General features: G+C 34.2%; 2 protein-coding genes and 1 non-coding gene across 3 annotated transcripts; 1 reads left to right on the top strand and 2 right to left on the bottom strand.

The window, feature by feature from the left end:
* Positions 1 to 3,959: 3,959 nt before the first annotated feature.
* On the top strand, positions 3,960 to 7,457 carry LOC118058866 (rop guanine nucleotide exchange factor 1). Its single transcript, XM_035071644.2, has 5 exons — positions 3,960 to 4,559; positions 4,771 to 4,887; positions 4,972 to 5,510; positions 5,810 to 6,163; positions 6,784 to 7,457. The coding sequence occupies exons 1-5, from the start codon at positions 4,268 to 4,270 to the stop codon at positions 7,213 to 7,215; spliced, it is 1,734 nt and encodes a 577-aa protein (XP_034927535.1). The 5' UTR covers positions 3,960 to 4,267; the 3' UTR covers positions 7,216 to 7,457.
* A 96-nt stretch (positions 7,458 to 7,553) lies between these two features.
* On the bottom strand, positions 7,554 to 10,480 carry LOC118058867 (F-box protein SKIP23). The gene is made up of 2 exons (XM_035071645.2): positions 9,196 to 10,480; positions 7,554 to 8,115 (listed from the first exon to the last, which is right to left on the bottom strand). The coding sequence occupies exons 1-2, from the start codon at positions 10,381 to 10,383 to the stop codon at positions 8,071 to 8,073; spliced, it is 1,233 nt and encodes a 410-aa protein (XP_034927536.1). The 5' UTR covers positions 10,384 to 10,480; the 3' UTR covers positions 7,554 to 8,070.
* Positions 10,481 to 11,158: 678 nt separating this feature from the next.
* LOC118059235 (U1 spliceosomal RNA) lies at positions 11,159 to 11,319 on the bottom strand. Its single transcript, XR_004689280.1, has one exon. It is a non-coding gene; the product is annotated as a U1 spliceosomal RNA (small nuclear RNA).
* Between the last annotated feature and the right edge of the window lie 1,555 nt (positions 11,320 to 12,874).

Below are 12,874 nucleotides of genomic sequence, written 5' to 3'. Positions count from 1 at the left end.
GTTACAAAAAAGAATTTATTGCAAATACAACAATTTATACATTAATGAGATTTTTCAAAAAAACACATTAATTCATATGAAAAAAGTCCGGTTTGAATTTCATTGCATATTTGGAAATGTGATGTAAATTAGGTTCATTGAAATTCAATTTTTTTTTTTACTAAAGCTTATTTTTATATATATGTTTTATACTAAAATATATTAAAATAATATATTTTTTATTTGAATATACAACTATATTTTCAGACTGAGATTTAGATTGAGTACGTATAGGGTAGTCAACCAGGTGAAAAAACATTAATTAGATCCCATATCTTCACCAATGCCCACCAGTCTATCTCGGTGGTCTAGATTGAGTTCAATGATGATTGAAATGACACGAGCGTTTGTAAGAAATAAGAGGATATAGTTTATAAATGTCATCAAATCACAATCATCTGATTAGTGATCTTGATGACGTGTAATGAACCTGCTTCGAAAAGATCAGCACGTGAATGCATAGTAAAATCATAATTATTCAACCACTTGACAAAAACCCCGATGACAAAAAAAATGTACGGTCCAATAACATTGTTTTACATATTTCGAGCATCAGATCCGGTATGACAAATATATGAATGATAATGAATATCTATATGTTAAATTCATTAATATTTATATTTTATATATTATTCAACAGCTAAAAAATTTAGATATCAATAAATTATTTATCATATTTCAAGTATTTTTTATTTTTTATTAATTAATAATAAAATAAAATAATTAATAGCTATTCAAATTATATATATATATATATCATGTTATATTAAAAAAATTAAATATTTCACAAATATATTTATATAATATAATTATATATTTCATGTTAGTTCGGTAATGTTTCATCAGATTTAACCATAACTATTCTCTAGCAATTATCTATAATTTCCAGTAAAATGTGCTGTTTTGGACGTAAACGCGCACTCGATCAGAGATCACATATCGTCCTCGAACATAGAAAAGGAAATGCGTAACATGGGATTGATTTTGTAAGTAACTACACGTAATCAAATCCACAGCGAATACTTCTCCTCCACACAATGTCAGGCTTTTAGCCGCTTGGAGATTCTATCTGATACTCTCCGTCACTTGGGGAGATCAAGACCGTCGATTTAACAGATTCCATGTGATCAAAACTGGTCACTACCTTGTGAGATCATCAAGTCGTTTCGCACAGAGTTTGTCGTTTGTCTTTTGTTAAATGTTATTGTGTGAATTTTGATATATATAAAAAAATTCTTTTTAATATTAAAAAAAAAAAAACAAGAAAACACGAACTACATTCTAATAAAAAAGACGCCATGATGCCATCTGGTCATTTAATGAGTATAAAGCTGGAATCACGAGGAGGGTATTCTCACAAAATAGCTGCATGAACATAGACAAATGTTGGATTAGAAGATTCCCATTGCATCCATCCAGGTATTTTAGCCTCAAAAGGTGTCATGGTTGAGGGACCTGATCAAGACATGTTCAATAATTGGAGGGTCCAGCTCTAATTTTCCCCTTTCAAAATCAATTAAGCATTTCTTTTGAACAAATTAAACAAATTGACAACTCTAACTCAACTAGTTAGATTCTAGATTTATTTTCTAGATATTACTAGTTCGAGTCTCGTAAATCTCAGGATCACTGGAGGTTTACATGGTCGTTAAATTTAGAGCTTGTGAGATTAGTCGAGATATAAGCAAGTTGGCCCAAACATTTATAATTAACAAAAAATAAATAAATAAATTATGCACTGAAAAAGATGAAATTAAAATAATAAGCCATAAGTAGCCTAATCCAAGGCTTTGGAATACGAGTCCAGGGCTCATTAACTGGGTACGCTTGCTTTGTATCTTTGTCCCGCCAAAAAAAAGACCGCCGTTACACTCGTTTGCACGTTATCGGCTATTCCCTCCATTACCAGCCAAATCATTGGCTTGGGTTCCACATTTCACCGTTAAATCCTACCTCCGCATCATCGCTTCCATTGGGGTGACTGCAAACATCCACCGTGGCGATTAATTAATCTAATTGGCCAATCAGGTAAAACATTAATGGAAGAACACATCCCGTGGCAATTAATTAATCTAATTGGCCAATCAGGTAAAACATTAAAGGAAGAACACATCGACGAGGCTCTTTTTTTTTAAAAAAAAAAAAAAATTGCTTGAAATCATGTTTATAAGATTGGCACGTGTGAGCTCTGCTTAAGGCCCGAATAGTCACCTAGACGAGTTTATTTGAATTAATTTATTTTTATATAAAATAAACTATTTAAATTAAAAAATTAATTTCTTTTCAATGACTGGCCCTTGAATTGAATTTAAATTAAAAAAATTATTGAGTTGACTTGCGTAAATGGATCTTATACTAGACTCATAACCAAAAAAGTCTGCATGTAGACAATTTTATATGTGTTTGTATTAAAAATTAAGGTTGAAGTTTGGATGTAATATCCACTAAAAAAACTATAAAAAATAAAAAAATTTAGCTTTTTGTGATTGAGTTTTGTGCATAAATAAACTGTACCAAATCACAACCTCAACCACAAAAGCTAAAATAAACACACTCTTCAAAAGAGGTGAAAAAACATTGTTTTGTGACTACATTGTGCGTGTAGTTTATCTAAAATTTAAAGACTTATTAGATATTCATGTGATAAGGAAACATATGTTTATATAAACAAAGGGGAGAATTGGTCCTCATCTCTTGTAATTTAGTTTTTTTTTTCCACCCTGCTTTTATATATAATATTAGTCAAAAACTAAGTAAAAAATTAAACGATATCCAATCAAAACATATAACAAAAGTTTCTAAATTAATTTAACTTTAGATAAGATTGAATACCACTAGATTAGGTATCTCGCAAGTTTATTCTTATTTTTTTTAATAAATCTTAATTAAAATTAAAATTAAAATGGTAAAGTTAGGAAAGGATCAAAAACTCTTTTAATAATTGTTTGGGACTGGTTGTCCCGACACACCAAGACTTGGTAAAAAATAAAAGATTGCGCGTAGGGGCTTGCAAGACGAGACCTACAAACCCGAGCTTCTATTGTTTTTGTTCTATCCAAACAAATGGGCAGGCATCGCGTCTACTTGACTACAAGTAATATATATATTTTTTCAACTTAAAAATCTATTTTTTTATCAAGTTTCACCTAAAACACACAATACTCTTTGTTAGAATATAAAAACTAACTTATCAATACAAAAAACTCCAAGAATGGTAAAACAATATTAAATAAAATTGGGATTTTTTTTATCTCCTGACCAATCAGTGTTTTAATACAAAATAAATGTTCAAGAACACTTTAATGAGACCCTTTTCATCTAACAAGACCCAATAACACCAATTATCTATATAAATACCTTGAAAGAAAAAAAAAGTGGGTGGACTAAAAAAGATTGACCTAGAAATCTCTTCTTTTTTCTCACGCTTTGGCTTTATTTTGTTGGTTTTTTTTTTTCGTTCTCAAACAAATTATAACAAATCATATAATAATTTGATCCTAAAAGTTTGTAGTTGAAAAGAAAAATATGTAATGTAGTAGTCTTTTAATATCTCAAAAAATGCTTAAATTACTCCTTAATTCACGCTTATATAATTTGCAATGTGTTACATAAATTGTAAAAAAAAAAAAATACAGTCAAACTCGGTTAGTCCTGTAAGATTGATCAGTCAAACCTTATCGAATCAACTTCAATTTTTTTTTTTTAAAAAGAAAAATAATACCATTTTAATAAAAACAAATAACTCATTAATTAATGAGTCGATACGGTAATCTAAATCATTTTCAGGTCGATCTCCGACCGTACCTGATAACTTGAAAAAAAAAAAAAAACCAATGGGATTTAATAATTAATTTAAAAGTAAAACATGGTGGTCCCCACATAAAAGAAGGCGTGTCTGGTGCTAAACCCTCCTGTTACGAAAGGACGAAAAAACAAAGCTGTAGCAGTAGCAAGCGAACGTCCGTCTCCGTCTCCCTTCCTCTCTCGCCTCATCAACAGCAAAGAGCAAACTACTCTTCACTACACAATCCTTCAGCCACTGATTATATAAATAAATAAAAAGTATTCTGAAGAAGCTCCAAACACGAACACCATTCTTTCCAGAGAGAGAAACACACTCACTACACTCACATTTCCAGCCAACCAGCTGCATTGACCGTACAATGAGGAGAAGCAGTTAAGATCTTGATTTATGACCGTCTAATCTTGTTTAAATTTTTCCATCAAGATGGGGAGCGTGTCTTCTGACGATGATGGTGGTGGTAGTGAGAGGTGCGGGAGCTATAGTTTGAGTGCCGACGTCAGCGAGTCGGAGAGCTGTACTAGTTCGAGTAATTTCTCGTGTCGGCGAGGGCTTGGTCGTGATGGTGGTGGTGCTTCGAGTTCGATGACGTCATCTCCGCTTCCGGTGGCTGGAGGTTTCTGTTTTCCGGCGCCGGTTATGGTTCCTGTTATTGGTGGTAAAGATGTGGTGGTCTGGGGCTCAAAGAATGAGAAACGAAGGGAGACTGATTTGTCTGGTAAATATATATATATTTTTCATTTTAGTGGATTTTAATTTTTATGATTTTCTAGTTACTATTCTTTTTAATCATTTTTTCAAAGAAGCAAAAAAATTGATTCTGAGATTTATTTATTTTCTGAAAAGACTGATTTATTTGCTTTAAATTTCTTTACATTATTCAAATTTATTTTCACTAATTTTGGATTTTTTCATGAGCATTTTCATAGAGGTTGAGATGATGAAAGAAAGATTTGCAAAGCTTCTACTAGGAGAGGACATGTCTGGTGGTGGTAAAGGAGTCTGTACTGCACTTGCCATCTCAAATGCCATCACAAATCTCTCTGGTCTGTATTTTCATTGGCTGTATTAGTGCTGTTAATGTGTGGTGCCCATATGGATTTGAGTTCAATCTTGGGTTGTAATTGCAGCGACTGTTTTTGGCGAGTTGTGGAGGTTGGAGCCATTGTTGCCGCAAAAGAAGTCGATGTGGAAAAGGGAAATGGAATGGCTGTTATGCGTGAGTGATTCGATTGTTGAGCTTGTACCTTCGATGCAGCAATTTCCTGGTGGGGGAACTTATGAGGTTATGGCAACTAGACCACGCTCGGATTTATATGTGAATCTGCCCGCGCTCAAGAAGCTTGATGCTATGTTGATTAGTATGCTTGACGGGTTTTGTGAAACGGAGTTTTGGTATGTTGATCGGGGGATAGTTGTGGCTGATGGTGGTGATTGTGATGCCTATCCGTCGGGTATTTCTGGGGGGAGGCCTTCTATTAGGCAGGAAGAGAAATGGTGGTTGCCATGTCCAAAAGTGCCACCAAATGGGTTGTCAGATGATACAAGGAAGAGGTTGCAGCAGTGCAGAGATTGCACCAATCAGATATTGAAAGCAGCAATGGCTATTAATAGTAGCGTGCTAGTTGAGATGGAAATACCCACTGCTTACATGGAGACCTTGCCCAAGGTAACGTTTTGTGTCTCTTGAAATAACACGTCCCTTAGGACTAGTATAATTACCCCCTGCAGCACGTGTCTTGTTTTGCTTCATTCTTTGTCTGCACCATTTTTTACTAGGCAATTTGATTGATTACATTTGGAGGAGGTTCTGTTGTCATATTTGCCTCCTAGCAATAACTTCTATCTTTTAAAACTGAAAGAGTTAATAAATCATGCACCTTGAACTTTTTCTTATTTTAATTTTGCTATTGGGCTTTGGATGCTAAACGCATAATATTCTGTATTTTCTACTGTGATGCTTATCAGAATGGAAAAGCTTGCCTTGGTGATATCATCTACCGCTACATAACCGCTGAGCAGTTCTCACCAGAACGCCTCCTCGATTGCCTTGACCTTTCGACAGAACATCATACTCTGGAAATAGCAAACAGGATCGAGGCAGCGGTGCATGTATGGAAGCAGAAAGATCATAAAAGACATACCCATAACATGAGAATTAAGCACTCGTCATGGGGCGGCAAGGTCAAGGGCTTTGTTACAGATTCGCATAAGAACCAGATTTTGGCCCAACGAGCAGAAACTCTCCTGCAGAGCTTAAGGCTTCGTTTCCCTGGCCTCCCACAAACAACTTTGGATATGAACAAGATTCAATATAACAAGGTAGATGCTTCAATTCTTCGTCGGAATCTAGAATTCTAAACTAATAATCCTAATTAACATCATAAAATAACTTTGCATGCGGTGAATCCCTTTCAGATGAATCCAAAAGTGCTGCAATAACGAATAAATAGTTCAAGAGACAATTATGTTATTGCATTCATCACTCAAATACACTGTTTAGACCATCCAGACAGGGGCGGGGGCGCGGGGCTACATGTAAGAGAACCGGGGCAATCGCCCCCCTTAATTTTATCAAAGAATTCATAATAGTCCTTGATAGTTTAAAGGGTTTTGAATTTACCCCTCTTTTCTAGACATTTTCTCCCCATAGTTATTGAAGTTTTCCCATTACTCCATAACATATCTACTATAGAATAATTTACTTAGAATAATTGTACATGAGATTATCATTTTTTATAATACAACTTTGATGTAATAATTTTGTTTAAATCCAATATTACATAATAAAATAATGTTATTTGTGTAATAATACCTATTGAAATAATATTTTTATTTTTGCCCCCCTTAATTATGGATCCTAGCTCCACCCCTGCATCCAGCAACAGTTCTGCCCATGCTAGACATGCTTTGCGGATTATGAAAGGTTTATTTTCTTGCAGGATGTCGGGCAGTCAATTCTCGAAAGCTACTCAAGAGTAATGGAGAGCTTGGCCTTCAACATTATGGCAAGGATAGATGATGTTATTTACGTAGATGATGCAATAAAGCAGTGTGCTGCAGCAGAATCGATGTCCCTCTTCAACAGAGGAGGATTAGGAGGTCTTCCCATCCAGAAGAGAATGTCTCCTAGCCCCTTCTCAATCCAATTAAGCCCATTTGCCTCTCCTTTTGCAACCCCTACTTATTGTGCTTCGACTCCAGTGTCCGGAAGCCCAGAAAGGGTGCCATCCTCCCTAAAGAGGGGCAAACCTAAGGAAGCACCTCATCGTAAGTTGGAAAAACCACTGTCATCTGACTTTGAGACGGTTTGGACATACACAGGCAACCTTAGTTCAAGAATAGCTTCTGGAGATGCTCCTGAACGAGACTGACTTTGAAGCTCTCACCATCCTGAGTGAGATTGACTGTTATTCTATAAATGCAATCAAGAAAACACATTAATGTGATCTGGATGGATATGTAATGGCTGAGGAGCATGTAGAATTCGTATCCCTAGCCTTGTATATTGTTTAGCAACAGATAGATTATGCTCTAAATTTTTGATGCGGTCCTCTTTCAATTAAGCTGCAAGTGAGGGAAAGATTACTTTTATGTCAGGAGAAAATTATGCTCTTTTTTCTTGAGTCAGCCAATTGGCACACTGGAAAGAGATTACCTACATTTTCAGCGTTGACTTATTGGATATGGGCATGTACAAAATCCAACTCAGTAGAGTTAACTTGCTGAAGATTAATTATAATAATAATAACAAAAATAAAAAAAAAGGTTAGTCAACAGCACTTGTTTACAGAAAACAAAAACGATTAGTTCTGAATCCAGAGTCATTTGGATCTTTCTACTCAAGGCAATAAATGGAAACTGCATGAGCGCTCCCGCAAACAACCAGCTTCGCGCCCTCCACGATCTGATTGCAATGAGTTATCACTCAAATTAATCAGGCAGCCTTTAGGTGAAGAGATTTCATCCACTTGCTAGACTGAACAAAAGCTGTTGCCTAGCTCTCAACTAACATGAGATAGAAGGCTCAAATCACTTAAACATTTTGGTACTCACAGAGAAAGTGAAAGCCATAACTGATTAAACTTCTCAAATAGCACTGGAAACTTCAGCTCATCGCTTCACTTCTACACCTCAGGTCATCAGGTAAATAAATTAATGGACAGGTATACGAGGACCGAGCTCTGCTGATATTTTATCAGAGCGGCCATGAAAAGGACTACTGTTACTCACTTCTCTATCAACAGCTCTTCCAGCTGGTTTTGATTCTGCACCTGTTTTATTCACCATATCAGCAAAGAACATGTCATTATACGGAAAAGGAAAAAAAGAAGAAGTGGAAGAATGTTTATAAATAAAAAATGAACGTGATATCAGATACAAGGGCAGATGTACTAATGCATGGTGATTGTACTAAAGCTAAATAATAGCATCCATCCCACTTAAATTTGACGGTCATATTGCAAGGCATATGTTCGTACAGTCCAGCAGGAAAGATTTTCCACTTGAAATTACAATCAACAATTAATTAATTGATTAGATTAAGAAAACAGTGAGATATGAATGTCTTGTTACCAACTATCCAAGCATCTGAAATTCTGTATTTTGGCAACAATGTTCAAGCATTCACAAAGAAGCCAAAAAAACTGGAAGGACACGGTTAGAAGGAAGGATTTCCATGTAAAGTAGAACCTTGAAGTAAAACATTTCTAACAAAATCCAAAATCAGTTCATAGTGTTGCCTCGAGATTATGTAATTTGACAACTCTCTTTGGAAATGCTCAATTACAGAAGTTGATAGGTGACCCATGCTCTCTCACTCAAAAAGGGCATATAACTGACAGTCTTGGCCTGTCGCCACTCACATTTGAGGTTGAAAAAGAAAACCAGAAGGATCTGTCCTGAGCCTCTGACACAATGGAGGGATGTAAGTTGATGATGCAAATGCATAGGAAGGCAGGTCGGGGCATAGTTTCCATTATTCCTCACAAATATATTAAGTGGTCTAACCAGAATCTAGCCTTCTATAGATAGATCGCCTCAGAAAAGGCATCACTGAATGCCTCACCTAGAATGGGTTCCCCTCCCACCCAATGGATCTATACCTATTTTCAGCACAACATTGCCAGTTTACTTATCATGGATCAACTATGACCTGTGATTCCAAGGGCCATTTGGATACACAACTATCAAGACATGAAGCTGAAAAACACATCCAAACTGCAAGCCGAACAAGTTGAGAAATCTACAGAGTAAATATCAAAATCCAGGCAGGATAAACTAGCACGCAAAAATAAAATTGAAACTTCACGAAAACAATTGCACCGTGGGAACAAAAAAGAGTGAACACTTACTTCCAATGAAGTTGAAGCAACCCAATCAGGAGGTGGCCAGAACATCTTGGAGTAATCAGGAAAATTCCTTAAAGGTCCTATACAACCACTCTCCAATTCGAACACACCTATATCACGACCAATCATTGATCCATCATCTCCTTCCTCTCTTGAATAAAAGAAATTATCCTCAAAAAATATACAATTGCCCTTGCAACCAGAAAGCTCAGAAGCCGATGCAGAAAACGTGGAATCATCACCTAAAAACAACACTCGATCTTCCAAATTCTTCACCTCAATCCAACTCTTCCCTTCTTCATTCAACTTAAAAACCTTAAACCGAACCGTCCTCTCACTCATATACTGAACAAGATCCTGCACAACATCGTTGCCAATACTCAACCCTTCATCAGTATCAATACTCAAATACATATCAACCAGCAACAAATCCCCCTTCGACTCAACCAGATACTTCTTGTCCCCACCAAAAACGGGATCCCCAACCAAACCCAAATCTGTATCCAACGCAACAACCACAGTCCTGCCGGTATTATCCACGGCATAAAACCTCCCTTTATAAACAATAACGTCATCGAAAGGCGATGGCATTTCATTAATAATAGTCCATCTCTTATCACCGCTCTTAAACATGGCCAACTTCCCAGAAACATGAATTGTTAACAAAACAAACTCGGTTTCGCAATTTAACCAAATCATTACAACTTTCTCCATGTATAAATTACCAGCATCAGTAAAACTCGACGAATTCGGCTTGTAACTAACATGATGCAGAACATATTCATGACCCAATTCACGAATTCTCAAATTCATTAAATCTAAAACACGAGGAAGACTATGAGGCAAAGAAGTTGACCTGCACCGTGATAAAGGATCAAACAAGTGTTTTTTACCAGGCACATCTTCTTCGATTTTGACAAGCCAGCCTTGTGGGTCTGCCTGGTTATGGGAATTCGGCAACCCAATGAGGAATATATTTCGCTTGAACAGAGAAAACCCAAAAGAGGTGTGAGAGATACCGTCATTTGGGAGGATCTTAAAGGTGTTTGATGATAAACGGGGTGATTTCGGAGGGATTGAGGATCGCCATGAATTGCAGACGGAACGGAAACGGAGGAGGTCTGTGGAGGTGTCTAGGCATTTGGAGATGAGTTCTATGAGATCTTTTGGAAGGTGGGTCCACTCTGCCATGGTGAGTTTTTCTCGAGAAAGTGAGGGAAAATTGGAAAGAAAACACTGTGGATGGCGTGAGAATTTATAGTTGTATGGATTTTGCCCTGAAGCTTGTCGAGATTGAAGGTGGGCTGCGTTTTGCTTATACAGGCCCATTACAATTTTGTCGATGGCATTAAATTGAGTTACTGTTGTGATTTGAATAATTTTTCTTAATAATTTTTTTCTATCCTTTTTTGTTTATTACATGGGAATTTTAGAAGCTACTAGCAAAAGAAAAAAAAAGCAGAATTTAGGTTCATTTGTATACTTGATGGAATCTGACATATTTTAATTAAATCCTTTGCATCAACTCACCGTGTATTTATATGGTCCGGGGAGGTTTATTTGTCCTATAGTTTAGTTGCTTTATTTATTTTTGAGTAATAAATTAGTTTTTTTTCTCATTTAATCTCAATCTATTCTTATGATATTTTGTCTAGAAATGTCATTCAAAATTAAAAGAATTTAATATGTTGTGGCATATAATCTGCTAACACATTTATAAACCAAATTATCCCCCCCTTTTTTTTGAAAAATATAATTAATAATTTTGTTAAAAACAAGAATGAATTTCTATTAATTCAAAATGGTTAAAAAAAGTAGTAATTGACAAATAAATACAAGTTCCTTTACAAATGTTTAGATATATATAGTTTTCTCAATTTAGCCGATTCGCTTGCCTCAGATACGTATATATTAATTAAGATAACATTTCGCAGAATAAATAAAGCTCAGTTTTAACTCGAATTGTACAGGGGACGCGGCTTGCGCAGGCCCCCTCTACCACAAATTTTGACGTACACTCTCCCACTTGGGGAGATGTTAGACAGGTGCACCTGCTGAGTGCAATGCAAGCCACAAGCCTAGGCCTGAGCCTTTTTGATCGCCCAAAGACCCCGTCCAGGTAAGTATGTTGTTAAGTGGCCCGTCCATTCTTTTTTATACGCTTTTCGTTCTGTCTTTATTACTTTCTTTCCGATATGGGATACCAACAAAAACTGTATCCTCTCCTTTATATACGTGTAAGGTGCCAAAGATAAATAAATTAATAGTATGTAATTTTATTGTTTTTGGTTTTTAAAGGAAATGAAGAGGAAAGCAAGCAGTTAAGTGGGGGTGTTTCACACCATTTATATTTTTGTTTCTATATGTTTTTTTAAAATATTTTTAGATTGAAAAAACATTAAATTAATATTTTATTGCATTTTTTATAAATTTATATATTAATATATAAAAAACTGTTTTGATAAAATTTTAAGCAACTTTTTTTTTTAAAAAATTACTCTACACCATAATCCAAAACGCTCTAAATTTCTAGATCTTGAGAAACTTGGTTGAATCAATTTAGGTTGTGTTTGTTTTCTGGAAAGTGATTTCTGAAAAATTACTTTCCAAACTTTCTTTTGTTTATTTGTTATTAGAAAAGTTGATCAATGAAAAATACTTTCCAGTCAAAGAAAAATTTGGCTTGATTTCAAGAAAAGTGTTTTCCTTTTATTTTGGGCGGAAAATACTCTCTGGAAGTTGTGAAAAAATTAAAAATATCATATTTTTTTTTATTATATTAAATTTGGTCCTCAAACTTTTGATTGCTATATATATTTTATTTTTGAATATTTATTTTTCAATTTCATCCATTAGAATTTAATTTTTATATTAATTTTGATCCTTAATTTTATAATTATTATTTGATTTTTCCTTATCATTTTTTAATTAAAATTTTTTATTTATTAAATTTGATTCTCATTCTTTTGATTGTTACTTATTTTATTTGAAATAATTTATGAAATGTTAATTTTTATTATTTTAATTTTTTCTTCTTTTAATTTTTTAATTTTTTAAATTTGATCTTTATTATTTTGATTATTATTTATTTTATTTGAGATAATTTATGAAATTATATATTTTTTCAATTTTATTCTCATTCAACGTTTTAATTTATAAGATTTATTCATTATTATTTTAATAAACTTGAAAAAAAAATATTAATGAGTTATTTTTCAATTTATTTTTCATGATATAACTAAACACTGAAATGTATTTTTCAACTTATTTTTCATAACATTACTAAACATCGAAAAATAATTCACTTTCTCGGAATTCACTTAAAAAAAAAAACTTTCCAATAAACAAATGGGGCTTAATAATTTGTTGATTTAGAATTTGCTTTGAGGCTATAACGGTGAAAAAAACTTGATTCTTTTACTAAAAACAATATTGTTTTATTTTGAAAAACCGTCGTTATGTAGTAATGGCTTTTCTTGCTATAACATTGAGCTCTCTAAAATAAGTTGTAATTAATAGTATGTAATTATTTGACGACGTTTTAAAGTTCAAAGAATAAAATTTGAATTATTTTAATGATTGAGACATGTAAAGAGGACGCTATGGTTTCTTTGTGCTCCGATGCATTAAATTTTGGGTGGTATTTAATTACATTCAACTGCAATTAAAGGTGTTAAACAAA

This window comes from Populus alba, chromosome 9 (genome assembly GCF_005239225.2).
Source record: "Populus alba chromosome 9, ASM523922v2, whole genome shotgun sequence".
Classification (NCBI taxonomy): domain Eukaryota; kingdom Viridiplantae; phylum Streptophyta; class Magnoliopsida; order Malpighiales; family Salicaceae; genus Populus; species Populus alba.
This window is presented reverse-complemented; position numbering and strand designations above follow the sequence as displayed.

Coding starts and splice junctions, on each gene's coding strand:
- LOC118058867 (XM_035071645.2), bottom strand. CDS start 10,383: ATGGCAGAGTGGACCCACCTTCCAAAAGATCTCATAGAACTCATCTCC. Junction 8,116..9,195: donor TTGCTTCAACTTCATTGGAA/GTAAGTGTTCAC, acceptor TGAATAAAACAG/GTGCAGAATCAAAACCAGCT.
- LOC118058866 (XM_035071644.2), top strand. CDS start 4,268: ATGGGGAGCGTGTCTTCTGACGATGATGGTGGTGGTAGTGAGAGGTGC. Junction 5,511..5,809: donor ACATGGAGACCTTGCCCAAG/GTAACGTTTTGT, acceptor GATGCTTATCAG/AATGGAAAAGCTTGCCTTGG. Junction 6,164..6,783: donor ACAAGATTCAATATAACAAG/GTAGATGCTTCA, acceptor ATTTTCTTGCAG/GATGTCGGGCAGTCAATTCT.